The sequence below is a fragment of the Carcharodon carcharias genome, chromosome 24 (genome assembly GCF_017639515.1).
Source record: "Carcharodon carcharias isolate sCarCar2 chromosome 24, sCarCar2.pri, whole genome shotgun sequence".
NCBI classification, from domain to species: domain Eukaryota; kingdom Metazoa; phylum Chordata; class Chondrichthyes; order Lamniformes; family Lamnidae; genus Carcharodon; species Carcharodon carcharias.
This window is the reverse complement of record NC_054490.1, coordinates 7,352,770-7,379,436: the sequence shown is the minus strand read 5'-3', so window position 1 is coordinate 7,379,436 and position 26,667 is coordinate 7,352,770. Positions and strand designations below refer to the sequence as shown.

The 26,667-nt window shown below is 54.2% G+C and overlaps 1 protein-coding gene across 1 annotated transcript in view; it reads right to left on the bottom strand.

Annotated features, from left to right (window-relative positions):
* Positions 1-460: 460 nt before the first annotated feature.
* LOC121269331 (smoothelin-like protein 2) overlaps positions 461-26,667 on the bottom strand; it is a 306,421-nt gene continuing 280,214 nt past the window's right edge. The window contains exon 7 of the mRNA XM_041173882.1: positions 461-623. Coding sequence (XP_041029816.1) covers positions 461-623 — 163 coding nt within the window. The remainder of the gene's footprint in view (positions 624-26,667) is intronic.

Genomic DNA, 26,667 nt, shown 5'->3' with positions numbered 1-26,667 from the left:
CCCCGGCTGGGGGAATCTAGAACAAAGGGTCACAGTCTCAGGATAAGAGGGTCAGCCAACTCGGGCAGAGATGGGGAGAAATTTCTTCACTCGGAGGGTTTGTGAATCTTTGGAATTCTCCACCCCAGAGGGACGTGGATGACCCGTCACTCCATGGATCGAAGGCCGAGATGGACAGAGCTTTGGACTCTCTGGGAATCGAGGGACGTGAGGAAGGGGAGGAGGGGAAGTGGAGTTGAGGCCCAAGGTCAGCCATGATCGTGCTGAATGATGGAACAGGCTCGATGGGCCGAATGGTCTAACCCTGGTCATATTATGGTCTGAGGGCCTCAGTAATGGTCAAATCCGAACTAGTAGAGGTTATTCTCTCTCCTGCCAACCACCCCTCCTATTCACCCCCCTCGCAATTCACGCAGGTAGCAAATGAGCGAGGGTGGGTGGGTGGGTTACTGAGGCCACCTCACGTTGACTCTCTCTTGGGCGCTGCCGCGCGTTCGGGTTCCAGCTTGTGGAGTTGGTGGCACAGTGACTGGACGTAGGTGAATACGCACTTGGGATCCGGTCGTCGGCCCATTCGGACCATGTCATCCACCTCGATCAGGGGGTAGCAGTCAGCCTCGGCTCTGAGAGAGAGGGAGAAAGGGAGTCGGGGGGGGGGTGGTGGTGGGGATAGAGAGAGAGAGAGAGAGACAAAAAGCTGAGAGAGAGAAAGAGAGAGGGTAGAGAGGATCGATGTCCAGAAAAAAAGACAGGCAAATCAAGTGTCCGTTAATGTCTGCTCAGGTACTCGCCCACTCAAGACACCCTTGCTCTCGCTCCTTCAAAAACACAGGCTCGATCAGGCGCTCCTGCACACGTGAGCACACGTGCATTCTGGCACACGCAATCACACGCCCAGTCGCTCAAACATCGGCACACGTGATCACACAAGGCTTACAATCGAGCATAGGTGCAGGCACACACCACATACAATCACCCACATATTTGCGTCTCATTCATTCAAGGCATCTAAGCGTCGCTGGGCGGGAACAGCATTTATTGCCTGTCCCTAACTGCCAGCCTTGAGAAGGTGGTGGGTGGGTGAGCTGCCTACTTGAGCCGCTGCAGTCCGCATGTGGTGTAGGTACATCCACAGCGCTGTTAGGGAGGGAGTTCAAGGATTTTGTCCGTGAGGTGTAGACACCCACGTCGCTGTTAGGGAGGGAGTTCCAGGATTTTGTCCGTGTGATGCAGGTACATCCACGGAGCTGTAAGGGAGGGAGTTCCAGGATTTTGTCTGTTGGGTGTAGGTACACCCACAGTGCTGTTAGAGAGGAAGTTCCAGGAATTTGTCTGTGTGGTGTAGGTACACCCACTGCGCTGATAGGGATGGAGTTCCAGGATTTTGTCCGTGTGGTGTAGGTACACCCACGGCGCTGTTAGGGAAGGAGTTCCAGGATTTTGTCCGTGTGGTGTAGGTACACCCATGGTTCTGTTAGGGAGTGAGTTCCAGCATTTGTCCCTGCGGTGTAGGTACACCCACAGTGCTGTTAGGGAGGGAGTTCCAGGATTTTGTCCATGTGGTGTAGGTACAACCACAGTGCTGTTAGGGAGGGAGTTCCAGGATTTTGTCCGTGTGGTGTAGACACCCACGGAGCTGTTGGGGAGGGAGTTCCAGGATTTTGTCCATCTGATGTAGGTACATCCACAGCGCTGTTAGAGAGGGAGATCCAGGATTTTGTCCGTGTGGTGTAGAGACCCACAGCGCTGTTATGGAGGGAGTTCCAGGATTTTGTCCCCGTGAGGTGTAGGTACACCCACGGCGCTGTTATGGAGGGAGTTCCAGGATTTTGTCCCCGTAAGGTGTAGGTACACCCACGGCGCTGTTAGGGAGGGAGTTCCAGGATTTTGTCCGTGTGGCGTAGGTACATCCACAGCGCTGATAGGGAGGGAGTTCCAGGATATTGTCCGTGTGGTGTAGGTACACCCACAGTGCTGTTAGGGAGGGAGTTACATGATCTTGCCCCTGTGGTGTACACACCCACAACGCTGTTAGGGAGGGAGTTCCAGGATTTTGTCTGTGTGGTGTAGGTACACCCACGACGCTGTTAGGGAGGGAGTTCCAGGATTTTGTCTGTGTGGTGTAGGTACACTCACGGCGCTGTAAGGGAGGTAGTTCCAGGATTTTGTCCGTGTGGTGTAGGTACACCCATGGTTCTGTTAGGGAGTGAGTTCCAGCATTTGTCCCTGCGGTGTAGGTACACCCACAGTGCTGTTAGGGAGGGAGTTCCAGGATTTTGTCCATGTGGTGTAGGTACAACCACAGTGCTGTTAGGGAGGGAGTTCCAGGATTTTGTCCGTGTGGTGTAGACACCCACGGAGCTGTTGGGGAGGGAGTTCCAGGATTTTGTCCATCTGATGTAGGTACATCCACAGCGCTGTTAGAGAGGGAGATCCAGGATTTTGTCCGTGTGGTGTAGAGACCCACAGCGCTGTTATGGAGGGAGTTCCAGGATTTTGTCCCCGTGAGGTGTAGGTACACCCACGGCGCTGTTATGGAGGGAGTTCCAGGATTTTGTCCCCGTGAGGTGTAGGTACACCCACGGCGCTGTTAGGGAGGGAGTTCCAGGATTTTGTCCGTGTGGCGTAGGTACATCCACAGCGCTGATAGGGAGGGAGTTCCAGGATATTGTCCGTGTGGTGTAGGTACACCCACAGTGCTGTTAGGGAGGGAGTTACATGATCTTGCCCCTGTGGTGTACACACCCACAACGCTGTTAGGGAGGGAGTTCCAGGATTTTGTCTGTGTGGTGTAGGTACACCCACAGCGCTGTTAGGGAGGGAGTTGCAGGATTTTGTCTGTGTGGTGTAGGTACACCCACAGCGCTGTTAGGGAGGGAGTTCCAGGATTTTGTCTGTGTGGTGTAGGTACACCCACGACGCTGTTAGGGAGGGAGTTCCAGGATTTTGTCTGTGTGGTGTAGGTACACTCACGGCGCTGTAAGGGAGGTAGTTCCAGGATTTTGTCCGTGTGGTGTAGGTACACCCACAGCTCTGTTAGGGAGTGATTTCCAGGATTTTGTCCCCTGAGTGGTGTAGGTACAGCCACAATGCTGTTAGGGAGGGATTTCCAGGATTTTGTCACCGTGTAGTGTAGCTACAGCCACGGCGCTTTTAGGGAGGGAGTTCCAGGATTTTGTCCGTGTGGTGTAGGTACACCGACAGCGCTGTTAGGGAGGGAGTTCCAGGATTTTGTCCGAGTGGTGTAGGTACACCCACGGCGCGGTTAGGGAGGGAGTTCCACGATTGTGTCCATGTGGTGTAGGTACACCCACAGTGCTTTTAGGGAGAGAGATACAGGATTTTGTCCCATGTGGTCTAGGTACACCCATGGCGCTGTTAAGGAGGGAGTTCCAGGATTTTGTCCTGTGTGGTGTAGGTACACCCACGGCGCTGTTAGGGAGGGAGTTCCAGGATTTTGTCCGTGTTGTGTAGGTACACCCACAGCGCTGTTAGGGAGGCAGTTCCAGGATTTTGTCCCCGTGTGGTTTAGGTGCACCCTCAGTGCTGTTAGGGAGGGAGTTCCAGCATTTTGTCTGTGTGGTGTAGGTACACCCACGGTGCGGTGAGGGAGGGAGTTCCAGGATTTCGTCCGTGTTCTGTAGGCACACCCACTGTCCTTTAAGGGAGGGAGTACCAGGATTTTATCCGTGTGGTGTAGGTACAGCCACGGAGCTGTTAGGGAGGGAGTTCCAGGATTTTGACCCGTATGGTGAGGGTACACCCACGGTGCTGTTAGGGAGGGAGTTCCAGGATTTGTCCCGTGTGGTGTAGGTACACCCACGGCGCTGTTAGGGAGGGAGTTCCCGGATCTTGTCGCGTGTGGTGTAGGTACACCCACAGAGCTGTTATGGAGGGAGTTCCATGCTTTTGCCCGTGTGGTGTAGGTACACCCACGGCGCGGTTAGGGAGCGAGTTCCAGGAATTTGACCGTGTTGTGTAGGCACACCCACAGCTCTATTAGGGAGGGAGTTCCAGTATTTTGTCCCGTGTGGTGTAGGTACACCCACAATGCTGTTAGGGAGGGAGTTCCAGGATTTTGTCCGTCTGGTGTAGGTACAACCACGGTGCTGTTAGGGAGGGAGTTCCAGGATTTTGACCGTGTGGTGCAGGTACACCCACAGCGCTTTTAGGGAGGGAGTTCCAGGATTTTGTCCGTCTGGTGTAGGTACAACAACGGTGCTGTTAGGGAGGGAGTTCCAGGATTTTTACCGTGTGGTGCAGGTACACCCACAGCGCTTTTAGGTAGGGAGTTCCAGGATTTTGTCCGTGTGTTGTAGGTACACCCACAGTGCTGTTAGGGAGGGAGTACCAGGATTTTATCCGTGTGGTGTAGGTACACCCAAGGAGCTGTTAGGGAGGGAGTTTCAGGATTTTGACCCGTATGGTGAGAGTACACCCACGGCGCTGTTAGGGAGGGAGTTCCAGGATTTTGTCCGTGTGGTGTAGGTACACCCACAGTGCTGTTAAGGAAGGAGTTCCAGGATTTTATCCGAGTGGTGCAGGTACACCACGGTGCTGTTGGGGAGGGCGTTCCAGGGTTTTGTCCGTGTGGTGTAGGTAAAACCACGGTGCTGTTAGGGAGGGAGTTCCAGGATTTTGTCCGTGTTGTGTAGGTACACCCACAGCGCTGTTAGGGAGGCAGTTCCAGGATTTTGTCCCCGTGTGGTTTAGGTGCACCCTCAGTGCTGTTAGGGAGGGAGTTCCAGCATTTTGTCTGTGTGGTGTAGGTACACCCACGGCGCGGTGAGGGAGGGAGTTCCAGGATTTTGACCCGTATGGTGAGGGTACACCCACGGTGCTGTTAGGGAGGGAGTTCCAGGATTTGTCCCGTGTGGCGTAGGTACACCCACAGCGCTGTTATGGAGGGAGTTCCAGGATTTTGTCCCCGTGAGGTGTAGGTACACCCACGGCGCTGTTATGGAGGGAGTTCCAGGATTTTGTCCCCGTGAGGTGTAGGTACACCCACGGCGCTGTTAGGGAGGGAGTTCCAGGATTTTGTCCGTGTGGCGTAGGTACATCCACAGCGCTGATAGGGAGGGAGTTCCAGGATATTGTCCGTGTGGTGTAGGTACACCCACAGTGCTGTTAGGGAGGGAGTTACATGATCTTGCCCCTGTGGTGTACACACCCACAACGCTGTTAGGGAGGGAGTTCCAGGATTTTGTCTGTGTGGTGTAGGTACACCCACGACGCTGTTAGGGAGGGAGTTCCAGGATTTTGTCCGTGTGTTGTAGGTACACCCACAGTGCTGTTAGGGAGGGAGTACCAGGATTTTATCCGTGTGGTGTAGGTACACCCAAGGAGCTGTTAGGGAGTGAGTTTCAGGATTTTGACCCGTATGGTGAGAGTACACCCACGGCGCTGTTAGGGAGGGAGTTCCAGGATTTTGTCCGTGTGGTGTAGGTACACCCACAGTGCTGTTAAGGAAGGAGTTCCAGGATTTTATCCGAGTGGTGCAGGTACACCACGGTGCTGTTGGGGAGGGAGTTCCAGCATTTTGTCTGTGTGGTGTAGGTACACCCACGGCGCGGTGAGGGAGGGAGTTCCAGGATTTTGACCCGTATGGTGAGGGTACACCCACGGTGCTGTTAGGGAGGGAGTTCCAGGATTTGTCCCGTGTGGCGTAGGTACACCCACGGCACTGTTAGGGAGGGAGTTCCCGGATCTTGTCCCGTGTGGTGTAGGTACACCCACAGCGCTGTTATGGAGGGAGTTCCATGCTTTTGCCCGTGTGGTGTAGGTACACCCACAGCTCTATTAGGGAGGGAGTTCCAGTATTTTGTCCCATGTGGTGCAGGTACAACCACAGCGCTGTTAGGGAAGGAGGTCCAGGATTTTGTCCCCTGTGGTGCAGGTACAACCACAGCGCTGTTAGGGAGGGAGTTCCAGGAATTTGTCCGTCTGGTGTAGGTACAACCACAGCGCTGTTAGTGATGGAGTTCCAGGATTTTGTCCGTGTGGTGTAGGTAAACCCACAGTGCTGTTAGGGAGGGAGTTCCAGGATTTTATCCGTGTGATGCAGGTACACCCACGGTGCTGTTGGGGAGGGAGTTCCAGGATTTTGTCTGTGTGTTGTAGGTACACCCGCGGCGTTGTTAGGAAGTGAGTTCCAGGATTTTGTCCCGTGTGGTGTAGGTACACCCACTGCGCTGTTAGGGAGGGAGTTCCAGGATTTTGTCCGTGGGTTGTAGGTACACCCACAGCGCTGTTAGGGAGGTAGTTCCATGATTATGTCCCCTGTGGTGAAGGTACAACCACAGCGCTGTTCGTGAGGGAGTTCCAGGATTTGTCCGTGTGATGTAGGTACACCCACAGCGCTGTTAGGGAGGGAGTTCCAAAATTTTGTCCGTGTGGTGTACGTACATCCACAGTGCTTTTAGAGTGCGAGTTCCAGGTTATTGTCCGTGGGATGTAGGTACACCGACGGTGCTGTTAGGGAGGGAGTTCCAGGATTTTGTCCGTGTGGTGTAGGTACACCTACAAAGCAGTTAGGGAGGGAGTTCCAGGATTTTGTTCCGTTTGGTGTAGGTAAACACATGGCGCTGTTAGGGAGGGAGTTCCAACATTTTGTCCCGTGTGGTGTACGTGCACCCACCGCGCGGTGAGGGAGGGAGTTTCAGGATTTTCTCTGTGTGGTGTAGGTACACCCACTGCGCTGTTAGGGAGGGAGTTCCAGGATTTTGTCCGTGTGGTGTAGGTACACCCACGGCGCTCTTAGGGAGGGAGTTCCATGATTTTGTCACCTGTGGTGAAGGTAAAACCACAGCGATGTTCGGGAGGGATTTCCAGGATTTTATCTGTGAGATGTATGTACACCCACAGGGCTGTTAGGGAGGGAGTTCCAGGATAGTGTCCGTGTGGTGTACGTACATCCAAAGTGCTGTTAGAGTGGGAGTTCCAGGTTTTTGTCCGTGTGGTTTAGACTCCCACAGCGGTGTTCGGGAGGGAGTTCCAGGATTTTGTCCCCGTGTGGTGTAGGTACACACACAGCGCTGTTAGGGAGGGAGTTCCAGGATTTTGTCCGTGTGGTGTAGGTACACCCACAGCGCTGTTGGGGAGAGAGTTCCAGGATTTTGTCCGTGTGGTGTAGGTACACCCATGGTTCTGTTAGGGAGTGAGTTCCAGCATTTGTCCCTGCGGTGTAGGTACACCCACAGTGCTGTTAGGGAGGGAGTTCCAGCATTTGTCCCTGCGGTGTAGGTACACCCACAGTGCTGTTAGGGAGGGAGTTCCAGGATTTTGTCCATGTGGTGTAGGTACAACCACAGTGCTGTTAGGGAGGGAGTTCCAGGATTTTGTCCGTGTGGTGTAGACACCCACGGAGCTGTTGGGGAGGGAGTTCCAGGATTTTGTCCATCTGATGTAGGTACATCCACAGCGCTGTTAGAGAGGGAGATCCAGGATTTTGTCCGTGTGGTGTAGAGACCCACAGCGCTGTTATGGAGGGAGTTCCAGGATTTTGTCCCCGTGAGGTGTAGGTACACCCACGGCGCTGTTATGGAGGGAGTTCCAGGATTTTGTCCCCGTGAGGTGTAGGTACACCCACGGCGCTGTTAGGGAGGGAGTTCCAGGATTTTGTCCGTGTGGCGTAGGTACATCCACAGCGCTGATAGGGAGGGAGTTCCAGGATATTGTCCGTGTGGTGTAGGTACACCCACAGTGCTGTTAGGGAGGGAGTTACATGATCTTGCCCCTGTGGTGTACACACCCACAACGCTGTTAGGGAGGGAGTTCCAGGATTTTGTCTGTGTGGTGTAGGTACACCCACGACGCTGTTAGGGAGGGAGTTCCAGGATTTTGTCTGTGTGGTGTAGGTACACTCACGGCGCTGTAAGGGAGGTAGTTCCAGGATTTTGTCCGTGTGGTGTAGGTACACCCACAGCTCTGTTAGGGAGTGATTTCCAGGATTTTGTCCCCTGAGTGGTGTAGGTACAGCCACAATGCTGTTAGGGAGGGATTTCCAGGATTTTGTCACCGTGTGGTGTAGCTACAGCCACGGCGCTTTTAGGGAGGGAGTTCCAGGATTTTGTCCGTGTGGTGTAGGTACACCGACAGCGCTGTTAGGGAGGGAGTTCCAGGATTTTGTCCGAGTGGTGTAGGTACACCCACGGCGCGGTTAGGGAGGGAGTTCCACGATTGTGTCCATGTGGTGTAGGTACACCCACAGTGCTTTTAGGGAGAGAGATACAGGATTTTGTCCCATGTGGTCTAGGTACACCCATGGCGCTGTTAAGGAGGGAGTTCCAGGATTTTGTCCTGTGTGGTGTAGGTACACCCACGGCGCTGTTAGGGAGGGAGTTCCAGGATTTTGTCCGTGTTGTGTAGGTACACCCACAGCGCTGTTAGGGAGGCAGTTCCAGGATTTTGTCCCCGTGTGGTTTAGGTGCACCCTCAGTGCTGTTAGGGAGGGAGTTCCAGCATTTTGTCCGTGTGGTGTAGGTACACCCACAGCGCTGTTGGGGAGAGAGTTCCAGGATTTTGTGCGTGTGGTGTAGGTGCACCCACAGTGCTGTTAGGGATGGAGTTCCAGCATTTTGTTTGTGTGGTGTAGGTACACCCACGGCGCGGTGAGGTAGGGAGTTCCAGGATTTTTCCGTGTGGTGTAGGTACACCCACAGTGCTGTTAGGGAGGGAGCATCAGGATTTTATCCGTGTGGTGTAGGTACACCCATGGAGCTGTTAGGGAGGGAGTTTGAGGATTTTGACCCGTATGGTGAGGGTACACCCAGGGCGCTGTTAGGGAACGATTTCCAGGATAAGTCCCGTGTGGTGTAGGTACACCCACGGCGCTGTTAGGGAGGGATCCCGGAGTTTGTCCCGTGTGGTGTAGGTACACCCACAGTGCTGTTATGGAGGGAGTTCCATGCTTTTGCCCGTGTGGTGTAGGTACACCCACGGCGCGGTTAGGGAGGGAGTTCCAGGAATTTGACCGTGTTGTGTTGGTACACCCACAGCTCTATTAGGGAGGGAGTTCCAGTATTTTGTCCCGTGTGGTGTAGGTACACCCACAATGCTGTTAGGGAGGGAGTTCAAGGATTTTGTCCCCTGTGGTGCAGGTACAACCACAGCGCTGTTAGGGAGGGAGTTCCAGGATTTTGTCTGTGTGGTGTAGGTACACCCACGGCGCGGTGAGGGAGGGAGTTCCAGGATTTTGACCCGTATGGTGAGGGTACACCCACGGTGCTGTTAGGGAGGGAGTTCCAGGATTTGTCCCGTGTGGCGTAGGTACACCCACAGCGCTGTTATGGAGGGAGTTCCAGGATTTTGTCCCCGTGAGGTGTAGGTACACCCACGGCGCTGTTATGGAGGGAGTTCCAGGATTTTGTCCCCGTGAGGTGTAGGTACACCCACGGCGCTGTTAGGGAGGGAGTTCCAGGATTTTGTCCGTGTGGCGTAGGTACATCCACAGCGCTGATAGGGAGGGAGTTCCAGGATATTGTCCGTGTGGTGTAGGTACACCCACAGTGCTGTTAGGGAGGGAGTTACATGATCTTGCCCCTGTGGTGTACACACCCACAACGCTGTTAGGGAGGGAGTTCCAGGATTTTGTCTGTGTGGTGTAGGTACACCCACGACGCTGTTAGGGAGGGAGTTCCAGGATTTTGTCTGTGTGGTGTAGGTACACTCATGGCGCTGTAAGGGAGGTAGTTCCAGGATTTTGTCCGTGTGGTGTAGGTACACCCACAGCTCTGTTAGGGAGTGATTTCCAGGATTTTGTCCCCTGAGTGGTGTAGGTACAGCCACAATGCTGTTAGGGAGGGATTTCCAGGATTTTGTCCGTGTTCTGTAGGCACACCCACTGTCCTTTAAGGGAGGGAGTACCAGGATTTTATCCGTGTGGTGTAGGTACAGCCACGGAGCTGTTAGGGAGGGAGTTCCAGGATTTTGACCCGTATGGTGAGGGTACACCCACGGTGCTGTTAGGGAGAGATTTCCAGGATTTGTCCCGTGTGGTGTAGGTACACCCACGGCGCTGTTAGGGAGGGAGTTCCCGGATCTTGTCGCGTGTGGTGTAGGTACACCCACAGAGCTGTTATGGAGGGAGTTCCATGCTTTTGCCCGTGTGGTGTAGGTACACCCACGGCGCGGTTAGGGAGCGAGATCCAGGAATTTGACCGTGTTGTGTAGGTACACCCACAGCTCTATTAGGGAGGGAGTTCCAGTATTTTGTCCCGTGTGGTGTAGGTACACCCACAATGCTGTTAGGGAGGGAGTTCCAGGATTTTGTCCGTCTGGTGTAGGTACAACCACGGTGCTGTTAGGGAGGGAGTTCCAGGATTTTGACCGTGTGGTGCAGGTACACCCACAGCGCTTTTAGGGAGGGAGTTCCAGGATTTTGTCTGTCTGGTGTAGGTACAACCACGGTGCTGTTCAGGAGGGAGTTCCAGGATTTTTACCGTGTGGTGCAGGTATACCCACAGCGCTTTTAGGTAGGGAGTTCCAGGATTTTGTCCGTGTGTTGTAGGTACACCCAAGGAGCTGTTAGGGAGTGAGTTTCAGGATTTTGACCCGTATGGTGAGAGTACACCCACGGCGCTGTTAGGAAGGGAGTTCCAGGATTTTGTCCGTGTGGTGTAGGTACACCCACAGTGCTGTTAAGGAAGGAGTTCCAGGATTTTATCCGAGTGGTGCAGGTACACCACGGTGCTGTTGGGGAAGGCTTTCCAGGGTTTTGTCCGTGTGGTGTAGGTACAACCACGGTGCTGTTAGAGAGGGAGTTCCATGCTTTTGTCCGTGTGGTGTAGGTACACCCACGGCGCGGTTAGGGAGGTAGTTCCAGGAATTTGACCGTGTTGTGTAGGTACACCCAGAGCTCTATTAGGGAGGAAGTTCCAGTATTTTGTCCCGTGTGGTGTAGGTACATCCACAATGCTGTTAGGGAGGAAGTTCCAGGATTTTGACCCCTGTGGTGCAGTTACAACCACAGCGCTGTTAGGGAGGGAGTTCCAGGATTTTGTCCTTCTGGTGTAGGTACAAACACGGTGCTGTTAGGGAGGGAGTTCCAGGATTTTGACCGTGTGGTGCAGGTACACCCACAGCGCTTTTAGGAGGGGGTTCCAGGATTTTGTCCGTGTGGTGTAGGTACACCCACAGTGCTGTTAGGGAGGGAGTACCAGGATTTTATCCGTGTGGTGTAGGTACACCCACGGAGCTGTTAGGGAGGGAGTTTCAGGATTTTGACCCGTATGTTGAGGGTACACCCACGGCGCTGTTAGGGAGGGAGTTCCAGGATTTTGTCCGTGCGGTGTAGGTACACCCACAGCGCTGTTAGTGAGGGAGTTACTGGATTTTGTCCGTATGGTGTAGGTACACGCACAGTGCTGTTAGGGAGGGAGTTCCAGGATTTTATCTGTGTGGTGCAGGTACACCCACGGTGCTGTTGGGGAGGGACTTCCAGGAATTTGTCTGTGTTGTGTAGTTCCACCCACAGCGCAGTTAGAGAGGGAGTTCCAGGATTTTGTCCCGTGAGGTGTAGGTACTCCCACTGCGCTGTTAGGGAGGGAGTTCCTGGTTTTTGTCCCGTGTGGTGTAGGTACACCCATGGCGATGTTTGGGAGGGAGTTACTGGATTTTGTCCGTGTGGTGTAGGTACACCCACAGCGCTGTTAGGAAGGGAGTTCCAGGATTTTATCAGTGTGGTGCAGGTTAACCCACGGTGCTGTTAGGGAGGGAGTTCCAGGATTTTGTCCCCTGTGTGGTGTAGGTACACCCACAGCGCTGTTAGGGAGGGAGTTCCAGCATTTTGTCTGTTAGGTGTAGGGACACCCACAGCGCTGTTATGGAGGGAGTTCCAGGATTTTGTCCGTGTGTTGTAGTTACACCCACGGCGCTGTTCGGGAGGGAGTTTGAGGATTTTGTCCATGTTGTGTAGGTACACCCACACCGCTGTTAGGGAGGGAGTTCCAGGATTATGTCCCCATGTGGAGTAGGTACACCCACGGCGCGGTGAGGGAGGGAGTTCCAGGATTTTGTCCGCGTTGTGTAGGTGAACCCACAGAGCTTTTAGGTAGGGAGTTCCAGGATTTTGTCCCCTGAGGTGTAGGTACAACCACAGCGCTGTTAGGGCGGGAGTTCCAGTATTTTGACCGTCTGGTGTAGGTACACCAACGGTGCTGTTAGGGAGGGAGTTCCAGGATTTTGACCATGTGGTCTAGGTACACCCACAGCGCGATGAGGGAGGGAGTTCCAGGATATTGTCCGTGTTGTGTAGGTACACCCGAAGTGCTTTTAGGGAGGGAGTACCAGGATTTTATCCGTGTGGTGTAGGTACACCCACGGAGCTGTTAGGGAGGGAGTTCCAGGATTTTGACCCGTATGGTGAGGGTACACCCACGGCGCTGTTAGGGAGGGAGTTCCAGGATTTGTCCTGTGTGGTGTAGGTACACCCACGGCGCTGTTAGGGAGGGAGTTCCCGGATTTTGTCCCGTGTGGTGTAGGTACACCCACAGCGCTGTTAGGGAGGGAGTTCCATGCATTTGTCCGTGTGGTGTAGGTACACCCACGGCGCGGTTAGGGAGGGAGTTCCAGGAATTTGACCGTGTTGTGTAGGTACACCCACAGCTCTATTAGGGAGGGAGTTCCAGTATTTTTTCCCGTGTGTTGTAGGTACACCCACAGCGCTGTTAGGGAGGGAGTTCCAGGATTTTGTCCTGTGTGGTGTAGGTACAACCACGGTGCCGTTAGGGAGGGAGTTCCAGGATTTTGTCCCCTGTGGTGCAGGTACAACCACAGCGCTGTTAGGGAGGGAGTCCAAGGATTTTGTCCCCTGTGGTGCAGGTACACCCACAGCGCTGTAAGGGAGGGAGTTCCAGGATTTTGTCCCCGTGTGGTTTAGGTGCACCCACAGTGCTGTTAGGGAGGGAGTTCCAGCATTTTGTCTGTGTGGTGTAGGTACACCCACGGCGCGGTGAGGGAGGGAGTTCCAGGATTTTGTCCGTGTTGTGTAGGTACACCCACGGAGCTGTTAGGGAGGGAGTTCCAGGATTTTGACCCGTATGGTGAGGGTACACCCACGGCGCTGTTAGGGAGGGAGGTCCAGGAAATGTCCCGTGTGGAATAGGTACACCCACGGCGCTGTTAGGGAGGGAGTTCCCGGATTTTGTCCCGTGTGGTGTAGGTACACCCACAGCGCGGTTAGGGAGGTAGTTCCAGGAATTTGACCGTGTTGTGTAGGTACACCCACAGCTCTATTAGGGAGGAAGATCCAGTATTTTGTCCCGTGTGGTGTAGGTACATCCACAATGCTGTTAGGGAGGAGTTCCAGGATTTTGTCCCCTGTGGTGCAGTTACAACCACAGCGCTGTTAGGGAGGGAGTTCCAGTATTTTGTCCCGTGTGTTGTAGGTACACCCACAGCGCTGTTAGGGAGGGAGTTCCAGGATTTTGTCCGTCTGGTGTAGGTACAACCATGGTGCTGTTAGGGAGGGAGTTCCAGGATTTTGTCCGTGTGGTGTAGGTACACCCACAGTGCTGTTAGGGAAGGAGTTCCTGGATTTTGTCCCGTGTGGTGTAGGTACACCCACAGCACTGTTAGGGAGGGAGTTCCAGCATTTTGTCCATTTGTGTAGGTACACCCACAGCGCTGTTAGGGAGGGAGTTCCAGGATTTTGTCCCCGTGTGTTGTAGGTGCACCCACAGTGCTGTTTGGGAGGGAGTTCCAGCATTTTGTCTGTGTGGTGTAGGTACACCCACGGCGCGGTGAGGGAGGGAGTTCCAGGATTTTGTCCGTGTGGTGTAGGTACACCCACGGCGCGGTTAGGGAGGGAGTTCCAGGATTTGACCGTGTGGTATAGGTACACCCACATCTCTATTAGGGAGGGAGTTCCAGTATTTTGTCACGTGTGGTGTAGGTACACCCACAGCGCTGTTAGGGAGGGAGTTCCAGGATTTTGTCCCCTGTGGTGCAGGTACAACCACAGCGCTTTTAGGGAGGGAGTTCCAGGATTTTGTCCGTCTGATGTAGGTACAACCACGGTGCTATTAGGGAGGGAGTTCCAGGATTTTGACCGTGTGGTGCAGATACACTCACTGCGCTTTTAGGAGGGGGTTCCAGGATTTGGTCCGTCTGGTGTAGGTACACCCACAGTGCTGTTAGGGTGGGAGTACCAGGATTTTATCCGTGTGGTGTAGGTACCCCCACAGCGCGGTTAGGGAGGGAGTTCCAGGATTTAGTCCGTGTGGTGTAGGTACACCCACGGTGCTGTTAGGGAGGGAGTTCCAGGATTTTGTCCCGTGTGGTGTAGGTACACCCACAGTGCTGTTAGGGAGGGAGTTCCAGCATTTTATCCGTGTGGTGCAGGTTAACCCACAGCGCCTGTTATGGAGGGAGTTCCAGGATTTTGTCCGTGTGTTGTAGTTAGACCCACGGCGCTGTTAGGGAGGGATTTTCAGGATTTTGTCCATGTTGTGTAGGTACACCCACACCGCTGTTAGGGAGGGAGTTCCAGGATTCTGTCCCCTTGTGGAGTAGGTACACCCACGGCGCTTTGAGGGAGGGAGTTCCAGGAATTTGTCCGTGTGATGTAGGTACCCCCACAGCGCTGTTAGGGAGGGAGTTCCAGGATTTAGTCCGTGTGTTGTAGGTACACCCACGGTGCTGTTAGGGAGGGTGTTCCAGGATTTTGTCCGTGTGGTGTAGGTACATCCACAAAGCTGTTAGGGAGGGATTTCCAGGATTTTCTTCCGTGTATTGCAGGTTCACCCACGGCGCTGTTAGGGAGGGAGTTCCCGGATTTTGTCCCGTGTGGTGTAGGTACACCCACGGCGATGTTAGGGAGGGAGTTCGAAGATTTTGTCCCGTGTGGTGTAAGTACACCCACAGCGCTGTTAGGGAGGGAGTTCCAGGATTTTGTCCGTGTTGTGTAGGTACACCCACAGCGCTGTTAGGGAGCGAGTTCCAGGATTTTGTCCCGTGTGGTGTAGGTACCCCCACGACGCTCTTAAGGAGGGAGTTCCATGATTTTGTCTCCTGTGGTGAAGGTACAACCACAGCGCTGTACGGGAGGGAGTTCCAGGATTTTGTCCGTGTGATGTAGGTACACCTGCAGCGCTGTTAGGGAGGGAGTTCCAGGATTTTGTCCGTGTGGTGTTCGTACATCCACTGTGCTGTTAGAGTGGGAGTTCCAGATTTTTGTCCGTGTGGTGTAGGTACACCCACAGCGGTGTTAGGGAGGGAGTTCCAGGATTTTGTCCCCGTGTGGTGTAGGTACACCCACGGCGCTGTTAGAAAGGGAGTTGCAGGATTTTTTCCGTGTGGTGTAGGTACACCCACCGTGCTGATAGGGAGGGAGTTCCAGGATTTTGTCCCGTGTGTTGTAGGTACACCCACAGCACTGTTAGGGAGGGAGTTCCAGGATTTTGTCCTGTGTGGTGTAGGTACACCCATGGCGCTGTATGGGAGGGAGTTACAAGATTTTGTCCGTGTGGTGTAGGTACACCCACAGTGCTGTTACAGAGGGAGTTCCAGGATGTTATCCGTGTGGTTTATGGACACCCACGGTGCTGCGAGGGAGGGAGTTCCAGGATTTTTTCCGTGTGGTGTAGGTACACCCACGGCGCTGTTAGGGAAGGAGTTCCAGGATTTTGTCCGTGTGTTGTAGATACACCCTCAGCTCTGTTAGGGAGGGACTTCCAGGATTTTGTCCGTCTGGTGTAGGTACACCCACAGCGATGTTAGGCAGGGAGTTCCAGGATATTGTCCCGTGTGGTGTAGGTACACCCGTTGCGCTGTTTGGGAGGGAGTTCCAGGATATTGTCACGTGTGGTGTAGTTACACCCACAGCGCTGTTAGGGAGGGAGTTCCAGGAATTTATCAGTGTTGTGTAGGTACACCCACAGCGCTGTTAGGGAGGGAGTTCCAGGATTTTGTCCCCGTGTGGTGTAGGTGCACCCACAGTGCTGTTAGGGAGGGAGTTCCAGCATTTTGTCTGTGTGGTGTAGGTACACCCACGGCGCGGTGAGGGAGGGAGTTCCAGGATTTTGTCCGTGTTGTGTAGGTACAACCACAATGCTTTTAGGGAGGGAGTACCAGGATTTTATCCGTGTGGTGTAGGTACACCCACAGCGCTGTGAGGGAGGGAGTTCCAGGATTTTGTCCCGTGTGGTGTAGGTGCACCCACAGTGCTGTTAGGGAGGGAGTTCCAGGATTTTGTCCGTGTGGTGTAGGTACAACCACGGTGCTGTTAGGGAGGGAGTTCCAGGATTTTGTCCCCTGTGGTGCAGGTACACCCACGGCGCTGTTAGGGAGGGAGTTCCAGGATTTTGTCCGTGTTGTGTAGGTACACCCACAGCGCTGTTAGGGAGGCAGTTCCAGGATTTTGTCCCCGTGTGGTTTAGGTGCACCCTCAGTGCTGTTAGGGAGGGAGTTCCAGCATTTTGTCTGTGTGGTGTAGGTACACCCACGGTGCGGTGAGGGAGGGAGTTCCAGGATTTTGTCCGTGTTCTGTAGGCACACCCACTGTCCTTTAAGGGAGGGAGTACCAGGATTTTATCCGTGTGGTGTAGGTACAGCCACGGAGCTGTTAGGGAGGGAGTTCCAGGATTTTGACCCGTATGGTGAGGGTACACCCACGGTGCTGTTAGGGAGGGAGTTCCAGGATTTGTCCCGTGTGGTGTAGGTACACCCACGGCGCTGTTAGGGAGGGAGTTCCCGGATCTTGTCGCGTGTGGTGTAGGTACACCCACAGAGCTGTTATGGAGGGAGTTCCATGCTTTTGCCCGTGTGGTGTAGGTACACCCACGGCGCGGTTAGGGAGCGAGTTCCAGGAATTTGACCGTGTTGTGTTGGCACACCCACAGCTCTATTAGGGAGGGAGTTCCAGTATTTTGTCCCGTGTGGTGTAGGTACACCCACAATGCTGTTAGGGAGGGAGTTCCAGGATTTTGTCCGTCTGGTGTAGGTACAACCACGGTGCTGTTAGGGAGGGAGTTCCAGGATTTTGACCGTGTGGTGCAGGTACACCCACAGCGCTTTTAGGGAGGGAGTTCCAGGATTTTGTCTGTCTGGTGTAGGTACAACCACGGTGCTGTTAGGGAGGGACTTCCAGGATTTTGTCCGTGTGGTGTAGGTACACCCACAGTGCTGTTAGGGAGGGAGTACCAGGATTTTGTCCGTGTGTTGTAGGTACACCCACAGTGCTTTTAGGGAGGGAGAACCAGGATTTTATCCGTGTGGTGTAGGTTCACCCACGGAGCTGTTAGGGAGGGAGTTCAGGATTTTGTCCGTGTGTTGTAGATACACCCACAGCTCTGTTAGGGAGGGAGTTCCAGGATTTTGTCCCCGTGTGGTGTAGGTACACCCACAGCGCTGTTAGAAAGGGAGTTGCAGGATTTTGTCCGTGTGGTGTAGGTACACCCACCGTGCTGATAGGGAGGGAGTTCCAGGATTTTGACCCGTATGGTGAGGGTACACCCACGTCGCTGTTAGGGAGGGAGTTCCAGGATTTGTCCTGTGTGGTGTAGGTACACCCACGGCGCTGTTAGGGAGGGAGTTCCCGGATTTTGTCCGTGTGGTGTAGGTACACCCACAGCGCTGTTAGGGAGGGAGTTCCAGGATTTGTCCGTGTGGTGTAGGTACACCCACGGCGCTGTTAGGGAGGGATTTCCAGGATTTTGTCCGTGTGGTGTAGGTACACCCACAGGCGCTGTTAGGGAGGGAGTTCAGATTTTGTCCTGTGTGGTGTAGGTACACCCACAGCGCTGTTATGGAGGGAGTTCCAGGATTTTGTCCCCGTGAGGTGTAGGTACACCCACGGTGCTGTTATGGAGGGAGTTCCAGGATTTCGTCCCCGTGAGGTGTAGGTACACCCACGGCGCTGTTAGGGAGGGAGTTCCAGGATTTTGTCCGTGTGGCGTAGGTACATCCACAGCGCTGATAGGGAGGGAGTTCCAGGATATTGTCCGTGTGGTGTAGGTACACCCACAGTGCTGTTAGGGAGGGAGTTACATGATCTTGCCCCTGTGGTGTACACACCCACAACGCTGTTAGGGAGGGAGTTCCAGGATTTTGTCTGTGTGGTGTAGGTACACCCACGACGCTGTTAGGGAGGGAGTTCCAGGATTTTGTCTGTGTGGTGTAGGTACACTCATGGCGCTGTAAGGGAGGTAGTTCCAGGATTTTGTCCCGTGTGGTGTAGGTACACCCACAGCTCTGTTAGGGAGTGATTTCCAGGATTTTGTCCCCTGAGTGGTGTAGGTACAGCCACAATGCTGTTAGGGAGGAGTTCCAGGATTTTGTCCGTGTGGTGTAGGTACACCCACTGCGCTTTAGGGAGCGAGTTCCAGGATTTTGTCCGTGTGCTGTAGGTACACCCAGGGCGCTGTTAGGGAGGAAGTTCCAGGATTTTGTCCGTGTGGTGTAGGTACACCCACGGCGCTGTTAGGGCGGAGTTCCAGGATGTTGTCCGTGTGGTGTAGGTACACCCACGGCGCTGTTAGGGAGGGAGTTCCAGGATTTTGTCCGTGTGGTGTAGGTACACCCACAGCGCTGTTAGTGAGGGAGTTCCAGGATTTTGTCCGTGTGGTGTAGGTACACCCACGGCGCTGTTAGGGAGGGAGTTCCAGGAATTTGTCCGTGTGGTGTAGGTACACCCACAGTGCTGTTAGGGAGGGAGTTCCAGGATTTTGTCCGTGTGGTGTAGGTACACCCACGGTGCTGTTAGGGAGGGAGTTCCAGGATTTTGTCCGTGTGGTGTAGGTACACCCACAGCGCTGTTAGGGAGGGAGTTCCAGGATTTTGTCCGTCTGGTGTAGGTACAACCACGGTGCTGTTAGGGAGGGAGTTCCAGGATTTTTACCGTGTGGTGCAGGTACTCCCACAGCGCTTTTAGGTAGGGAGTTCCAGGATTTTGTCCGTGTGTTGTAGGTACACCCACAGTGCTGTTAGGGAGGGAGTACCAGGATTTTATCCGTGTGGTGTAGGTACACCCAAGGAGCTGTTAGGGAGTGAGTTTCAGGATTTTGACCCGTATGGTGAGAGTACACCCACGGCGCTGTTAGGAAGGGAGTTCCAGGATTTTGTCCGTGTGGTGTAGGTACACCCACAGTGCTGTTAAGGAAGGAGTTCCAGGATTTTATCCGAGTGGTGCAGGTACACCACGGTGCTGTTGGGGAGGGCGTTCCAGGGTTTTGTCCGTGTGGTGTAGGTACAACCACGGTGCTGTTAGGGAGGGAGTTCCATGCTTTTGTCCGTGTGGTGTAGGTACACCCACGGCGCGGTTAGGGAGGTAGTTCCAGGAATTTGACCGTGTTGTGTAGGTACACCCAGAGCTCTATTAGGGAGGAAGTTCCAGTATTTTGTCCCGTGTGGTGTAGGTACATCCACAATGCTGTTAGGGAGGAAGTTCCAGGATTTTGACCCCTGTGGTGCAGTTACAACCACAGCGCTGTTAGGGAGGGAGTTCCAGGATTTTGTCCTTCTGGTGTAGGTACAAACACGGTGCTGTTAGGGAGGGAGTTCCAGGATTTTGACCGTGTGGTGCAGGTACACCCACAGCGCTTTTAGGAGGGGGTTCCAGGATTTTGTCCGTGTGGTGTAGGTACACCCACAGTGCTGTTAGGGAGGGAGTACCAGGATTTTATCCGTGTGGTGTAGGTACACCCACGGAGCTGTTGGGGAGAGAGTTCCAGGATTTTGTCCGTGTGGTGTAGGTACACCCACAGCGCTGTTAGGGTGGGATTTCCTGGATTTTGTCCACGTGTGGTGTAGGTGCACCCACAGTGCTGTTAGGGAGGGAGTTCCAGCATTTTGTTTGTGTGGTGTAGGTACACCCACGGCGCGGTGAGGTCGGGAGTTCCAGGATTTGTCCGTGTGGTGTAGGTACACCCACAGTGCTGTTAGGGAGGGAGCATCAGGATTTTATCCGTGTGGTGTAGGTACACCCACGGAGCTGTTAGGGAGGGAGTTTGAGGATTTTGACCCGTATGGTGAGGGTACACCCAGGGCGCTGTTAGGGAGGGATTTCCAGGATAAGTCCCGTGTGGTGTAGGTACATCCACGGCGCTGTTAGGGAGGGAGTTCCCGGATCTTGTCCCGTGTGGTGTAGGTACACCCACAGTGCTGTTATGGAGGGAGTTCCATGCTTTTGCCCGTGTGGTGTAGGTACACCCACGGCGCGGATAGGGAGGGAGTTCCAGGAATTTGACCGTGTTGTGTAGGTACACCCACAGCTCTATTAGGGAGGGAGTTCCAGTATTTTGTCCCGTGTGGTGTAGGTACACCCACAATGCTGTTAGGGAGGGAGTTCAAGGATTTTGTCCCCTGTGGTGCAGGTACAACCACAGCGCTGTTAGGGAGGGAGTTCCAGGATTTTGTCCGTGTGGTGTAGGTACACCCACGGCGCTGTTAGGGAGGGAGTTCCAGGATTTTGTCCCGTATGGTGAGGGTACACCCACGGTGCTGTTAGGGAGGGAGTTCCAGGATTTTGTCCCGTGTGGCTGTAGGTACACCCACAGCGCTGTTAGGGAGGGAGTTCCAGGATTTTGTCCCGTGTGGTGTAGGTACACCCACGGCGCTGTTATGGAGGGAGTTCCAGGATTTTGTCCCCGTGTGGTGTAGGTACACCCACGGCGCTGTTAGGGAGGGAGTTCCAGGATTTTGTCCGTGTGTTGTAGGTACATCCACAGCGCTGTTAGGGAGGGAGTTCCAGGATATTGTCCGTGTGGTGTAGGTACACCCACAGTGCTGTTAGGGAGGGAGTTCCAGGATCTTTGCCCCGTGTGGTGTACACACCCACAACGCTGTTAGGGAGGGAGTTCCAGGATTTTGTCTGTGTGGTGTAGGTACACCCACGACGCTGTTAGGGAGGGAGTTCCAGGATTTTGTCTGTGTGTTGTAGGTACACTCATGGCGCTGTAAGGGAGGTAGTTCCAGGATTTTGTCCGTGTGGTGTAGGTACACCCACAGCTCTGTTAGGGAGTGATTTCCAGGATTTTGTCCCCTGAGTGGTGTAGGTACAGCCACAGCGCTGTTAGGGAGGGATTTCCAGGATTTTGTCCGTGTTCTGTAGGCACACCCACTGTCCTTTAAGGGAGGGAGTACCAGGATTTTATCCGTGTGGTGTAGGTACAGCCACGGAGCTGTTAGGGAGGGAGTTCCAGGATTTTGACCCGTATGGTGAGGGTACACCCACGGTGCTGTTAGGGAGAGAGTTCCAGGATTTGTCCCGTGTGGTGTAGGTACACCCACGGCGCTGTTAGGGAGGGAGTTCCCGGATCTTGTCGCGTGTGGTGTAGGTACACCCACAGAGCTGTTATGGAGGGAGTTCCATGCTTTTGCCCGTGTGGTGTAGGTACACCCACGGCGCGGTTAGGGAGCGAGTTCCAGGAATTTGACCGTGTTGTGTAGGTACACCCACAGCTCTATTAGGGAGGGAGTTCCAGTATTTTGTCCCGTGTGGTGTAGGTACATCCACGGTGCTGTTAGGGAGGGAGTTCCAGGATTTTGTCCGTCTGGTGTCGGTACACCCACAGTGCTGTTAGGGAGGGAGTTCCAGGATTTTGTCCGTCTGGTGTAGGTACAACCACGGTGCTGTTAGGGAGGGAGTTCCAGGATTTTGACCGTGTGGTGCAGGTACACCCACAGCGCTTTTAGGGAGGGAGTTCCAGGATTTTGTCCGTGTGTTGTAGGTACACCCACAGTGCTGTTAGGGAGGGAGTACCAGGATTTTATCCGTGTGGTGTAGGTACACCCAAGGAGCTGTTAGGGAGTGAGTTTCAGGATTTTGACCCGTATGGTGAGAGTACACCCACGGCGCTGTTAGGAGGGAGTTCCAGGATTTTGTCCGTGTGGTGTAGGTACACCCACAGTGCTGTTAAGGAAGGAGTTCCAGGATTTTATCCGAGTGGTGCAGGTACACCACGGTGCTGTTGGGGAGGGCGTTCCAGGGTTTTGTCCGTGTGGTGTAGGTACACCCACGGTGCTGTTAGGGAGGGAGTTCCATGCTTTTGTCCGTGTGGTGTAGGTACACCCACGGCGCGGTTAGGGAGGTAGTTCCAGGAATTTGACCGTGTTGTGTAGGTACACCCAGAGCTCTATTAGGGAGGAAGTTCCAGTATTTTGTCCCGTGTGGTGTAGGTACATCCACATTGCTGTTAGGGAGGAAGTTCCAGGATTTTGACCCTGTGGTGCAGTTACAACCACAGCGCTGTTAGGGAGGGAGTTCCAGGATTTTGTCCTTTGGGTGTAGGTACACCCACGGTGCTGTTAGGGAGGGAGTTCCAGGATTTTGACCGTGTGGTGTAGGTACACCCACAGCGCTGTTAGGGAGGGAGTTCCAGGATTTTGTCCGTGTGGTGTAGGTACACCCACAGTGCTGTTAGGGAGGGAGTTCCAGGATTTTGTCCGTGTGGTGTAGGTACACCCACGGCGCTGTTAGGGAGGGAGTTCCAGGATTTTGTCCGTGTGGTGTAGGTACACCCACAGCGCTGTTAGGGAGGGAGTTCCAGGATTTTGTCCGTGTGGTGTAGGTACACCCACAGCGCTGTTAGGGAGGGAGTTCCAGGATTTTGTCCGTGTGGTGTAGGTACACCCACAGCGCTGTTAGGGAGGGAGTTCCAGGATTTTGTCCGTGTGGTGTAGGTACACCCACGGCGCTGTTAGGGAGGGAGTTCCAGGATTTTGTCCGTGTGGTGTAGGTACACCCACAGCGCTGTTAGGGAGGGAGTTCCAGGATTTTGTCCGTGTGGTGTAGGTACACCCACGGCGCTGTTAGGGAGGGAGTTCCAGGATTTTGTCCCGTGTGGTGTAGGTACACCCACGGCGCTGTTAGGGAGGGAGTTCCAGGATTTTGTCCGTGTGGTGTAGGTACACCCACAGCGCTGTTAGGGAGGGAGTTCCAGGATTTTGTCCGTGTGGTGTAGGTACACCCACGGCGCTGTTAGGGAGGGAGTTCCAGGATTTTGTCCGTGTGGTGTAGGTACACCCACAGCGCTGTTAGGGAGGGAGTTCCAGGATTTTGTCCGTGTGGTGTAGGTACACCCACAGCGCTGTTAGGGAGGGAGTTCCAGGATTTTGTCCGTGTGGTGTAGGTACACCCACTGCGCTGTTAGGGAGGGAGTTCCAGGATTTTGTCCCGTGTGGTGTAGGTACACCCACGGCGCTGTTAGGGAGGGAGTTCCAGGATTTTGTCCCCTGTGGTGTAGGTACACCACAGGCGCTGTTAGGGAGGGAGTTCCAGGATTTTGTCCCTGTGGTGTAGGTACACCCACAGGCGCTGTTAGGGAGGGAGTTCCAGGATTTTGTCCCTGAGGTGTAGGTACAACCACAGCGCTGTTAGGGCGGGAGTTCCAGTATTTTGACCGTCTGGTGTAGGTACACCCACGGTGCTGTTAGGGTGGGAGTTCCAGGATTTTGTCCGTGTGGTCTAGGTACACCCACAGCGCGATGAGGGAGGGAGTTCCAGGATATTGTCCGTGTTGTGTAGGTACACCCGAAGTGCTTTTAGGGAGGGAGTTCCAGGATTTTGTCCGTGTGGTGTAGGTACACCCACGACGCTGTTAGGGAGGGAGTTCCAGGATTTGTCCTGTGTGGTGTAGGTACACCCACGGCGCTGTTAGGGAGGGAGTTCCCGGATTTTGTCCCGTGTGGTGTAGGTACACCCACAGCGCTGTTAGGGAGGGAGTTCCATGATTTTGTCCGTGTGGTGTAGGTACACCCACGGCGCGGTTAGGGAGGGAGTTCCAGGAATTTGACCGTGTTGTGTAGGTACACCCACAGCGCTGTTAGGGAGGGAGTTCCAGGATTTTGTCCGTGTGGTGTAGGTACACCCACAGGGCTGTTAGGGAGGGAGTTCCAGGATTTTGTCCGTGTGGTGTAGGTACACCCACGGCGCTGTTAGGGAGGGAGTTCCAGGATTTTGTCCGTGTTGTGTAGGTACACCCACGGCGCTGTTAGGGAGGGAGTTCCAGGATTTTGTCCGTGTGGTGTAGGTACACCCACAGCGCTGTTAGGGAGGGAGTTCCAGGATTTTGTCCGTGTTGTGTAGGTACACCCACGGAGCTGTTAGGGAGGGAGTTCCAGGATTTTGTCCGTGTGGTGTAGGTACACCCACAGCGCTGTTAGGGAGGGAGTTCCAGGATTTTGTCCCGTTTGGTGTAGGTACACCCACGGTGCTGTTAGGGAGGGAGTTCCAGGATTTTGTCCCGTTTGGTGTAGGTGCACCCACGGTGCTGTTAGGGAGGGAGTTCCAGGATTTTGTCCGTGTGGTGTAGGTACACCCACGGCGCTGTTAGGGAGGGAGTTCCAGGATTTTGTCCCGTGTGGTGTAGGTACACCCACAGCGCTGTTAGGGAGGGAGTTCCATATTTTGTCCGTGTGGTGTAGGTACACCCACGGCTGCTGTTAGGGAGGGAGTTCCAGGATTTTGTCCGTGTGGTGTAGGTACACCCACGGCGCTGTTAGGGAGGGAGTTCCAGGATTTTGTCCGTGTGGTGTAGGTACACCCACAGCGCTGTTAGGGAGGGAGTTCCAGGATTTTGTCCGTGTGGTGTAGGTACACCCACGGTGCTGTTAGGGAGGGAGTTCCAGGATTTTGTCCGTGTGGTGTAGGTACACCCACAGTCGCTGTTAGGGAGGGAGTTCCAGGATTTTGTCCGTGTGGTGTAGGTACACCCACAGCGCTGTTAGGGAGGGAGTTCCAGATTTTGTCCGTGTGGTGTAGGTACACCCACAGCGCTGTTAGGGAGGGAGTTCCAGGATTTTGTCCGTGTGGTGTAGGTACACCCACAGTGCTGTTAGGGAGGGAGTTCCAGGATTTTGTCCGTGTGGTGTAGGTACACCCACGGCGCTGTTAGGGAGGGAGTTCCAGGATTTTGTCCGTGTGGTGTAGGTACACCCACGGCGCTGTTAGGGAGGGAGTTCCAGGATTTGTCCCGTGTGGTGTAGGTACACCCACAGCGCTGTTAGGGAGGGATTTCCCGAATTTTGTCCCATGTGGTGTAGGTACACCCACGGCGCTGTTAGGGAGGGAGTTCCAGGAATTTGACCGTGTTGTGTAGGTACACCCACAGCGCTGTTAGGGAGGGAGTTCCAGGATTTTGTCCCGTGTGGTGTAGGTACACCCACAATGCTGTTAGGGAGGGAGTTCCAGGATTTTGTCCCCTGTTGTGCAGGAACAACCACAGCGCTGTTAGGGAGGGAGTTCCAGGATTTTGTCCGTCTGGTGTAGGTACACCCACGGTGCTGTTAGGGAGGGAGTTCCAGGATTTTGTCCGTGTGGTGTAGGTACACCCACGGCGCTGTTAGGGAAGGAGTTCCAGGATTGTGTCCGTGTGGTGTAGGTACACCCACAGCGCTGTTAGGGAGGGAGTTCCAGGATTTTGTCCGTGTGGTGTAGGTACACCCACGGCGCTGTTAGGGAGGGAGTTCCAGGATTTTGTCCAGTGTGGTGTAGGTACACCCACGGTGCTGTTAGGGAGGGAGTTCCAGGATTTTGTCCGTGTGGTGTAGGTACACCCACAGTGCTGTTAGGGAGGGAGTTCCAGGATTTTGTCCGTGTGGTGTAGGTACACCCATGGCGCTGTTAGGGAGGGAGTTCCAGGATTTTGTCCGTGTGGTGTAGGTACACCCACAGTGCTGTTAGGGAGGGAGTTCCAGGATTTTGTCCGTGTTGTGTAGGTACACCCACAGCGCTGTTAGGGAGGGAGTTCCAGATTTTGTCCGTGTGGTGTAGGTACACCCACGGCGCTGTAGGGAGGGAGTTCCAGGATTTTGTCCGTGTGGTGTAGGTACCCCCACAGCGCTGTTATAGAGGGTGGTCCAGGATTTTGTCCGTGTGGTGTAGGTACACCCACGGTGCTGTTAGGGCGGGAGTTCCAGGATTTTGTCCGTGTGGTGTAGGTACATCCACAGCGCAGTTCGGGAGGGATTCCAGGATTTTGTCCGTGTGGTGTAGGTACACCCACGGCGCTGTTAGGGAGGGAGTTCCAGGATTTTGTCCGTGTGGTGTAGGTACACCCACGGCGCTGTTAGGGAGGGAGTTCAAGATTTTGTCCGTGTGGTGTAGGTACACCCACAGGCGCTGTTAGGGAGGGAGTTCCAGGATTTTGTCCGTGTGGTGTAGGTACACCCACGCGCTGTTAGGGAGGGAGTTCCAGGATTTTGTCCGTGTGGTGTAGGTACACCCACAGCGCTGTTAGGGAGGGAGTTCCAGGATTTTGTCCGTGTGATGTAGGTACACCTAAAGCGTTGTTAGGGAGGGAGGTCCAGGATTTTGTCCGTGTGGTGTTCGTACATCCACAGTGCTGTTAGAGTGGGAGTTCCAGGATTTTGTCCTGTGTGGTGTAGGTACACCCATGGCGCTGTATGGGAGGGAGTTACAAGATTTTGTCCGTGTGGTGTAGGTACACCCACAGTGCTGTTACAGAGGGAGTTCCAGGATGTTATCCGTGTGGTTTATGGACACCCACGGTGCTGCGAGGGAGGGAGTTCCAGGATTTTTTCCGTGTGTTGTAGGTACACCCACGGCGCTGTTAGGGAAGGAGTTGCAGGATTTTGTCCGTGTGTTGTAGATACACCTTCAGCTCTGTTAGGGAGGGACTTCCAGGATTTTGTCCGTCTGGTGTAGGTACACCCACAGCGATGTTAGGCAGGGAGTTCCAGGATATTGTCCCGTGTGGTGTAGGTACACCC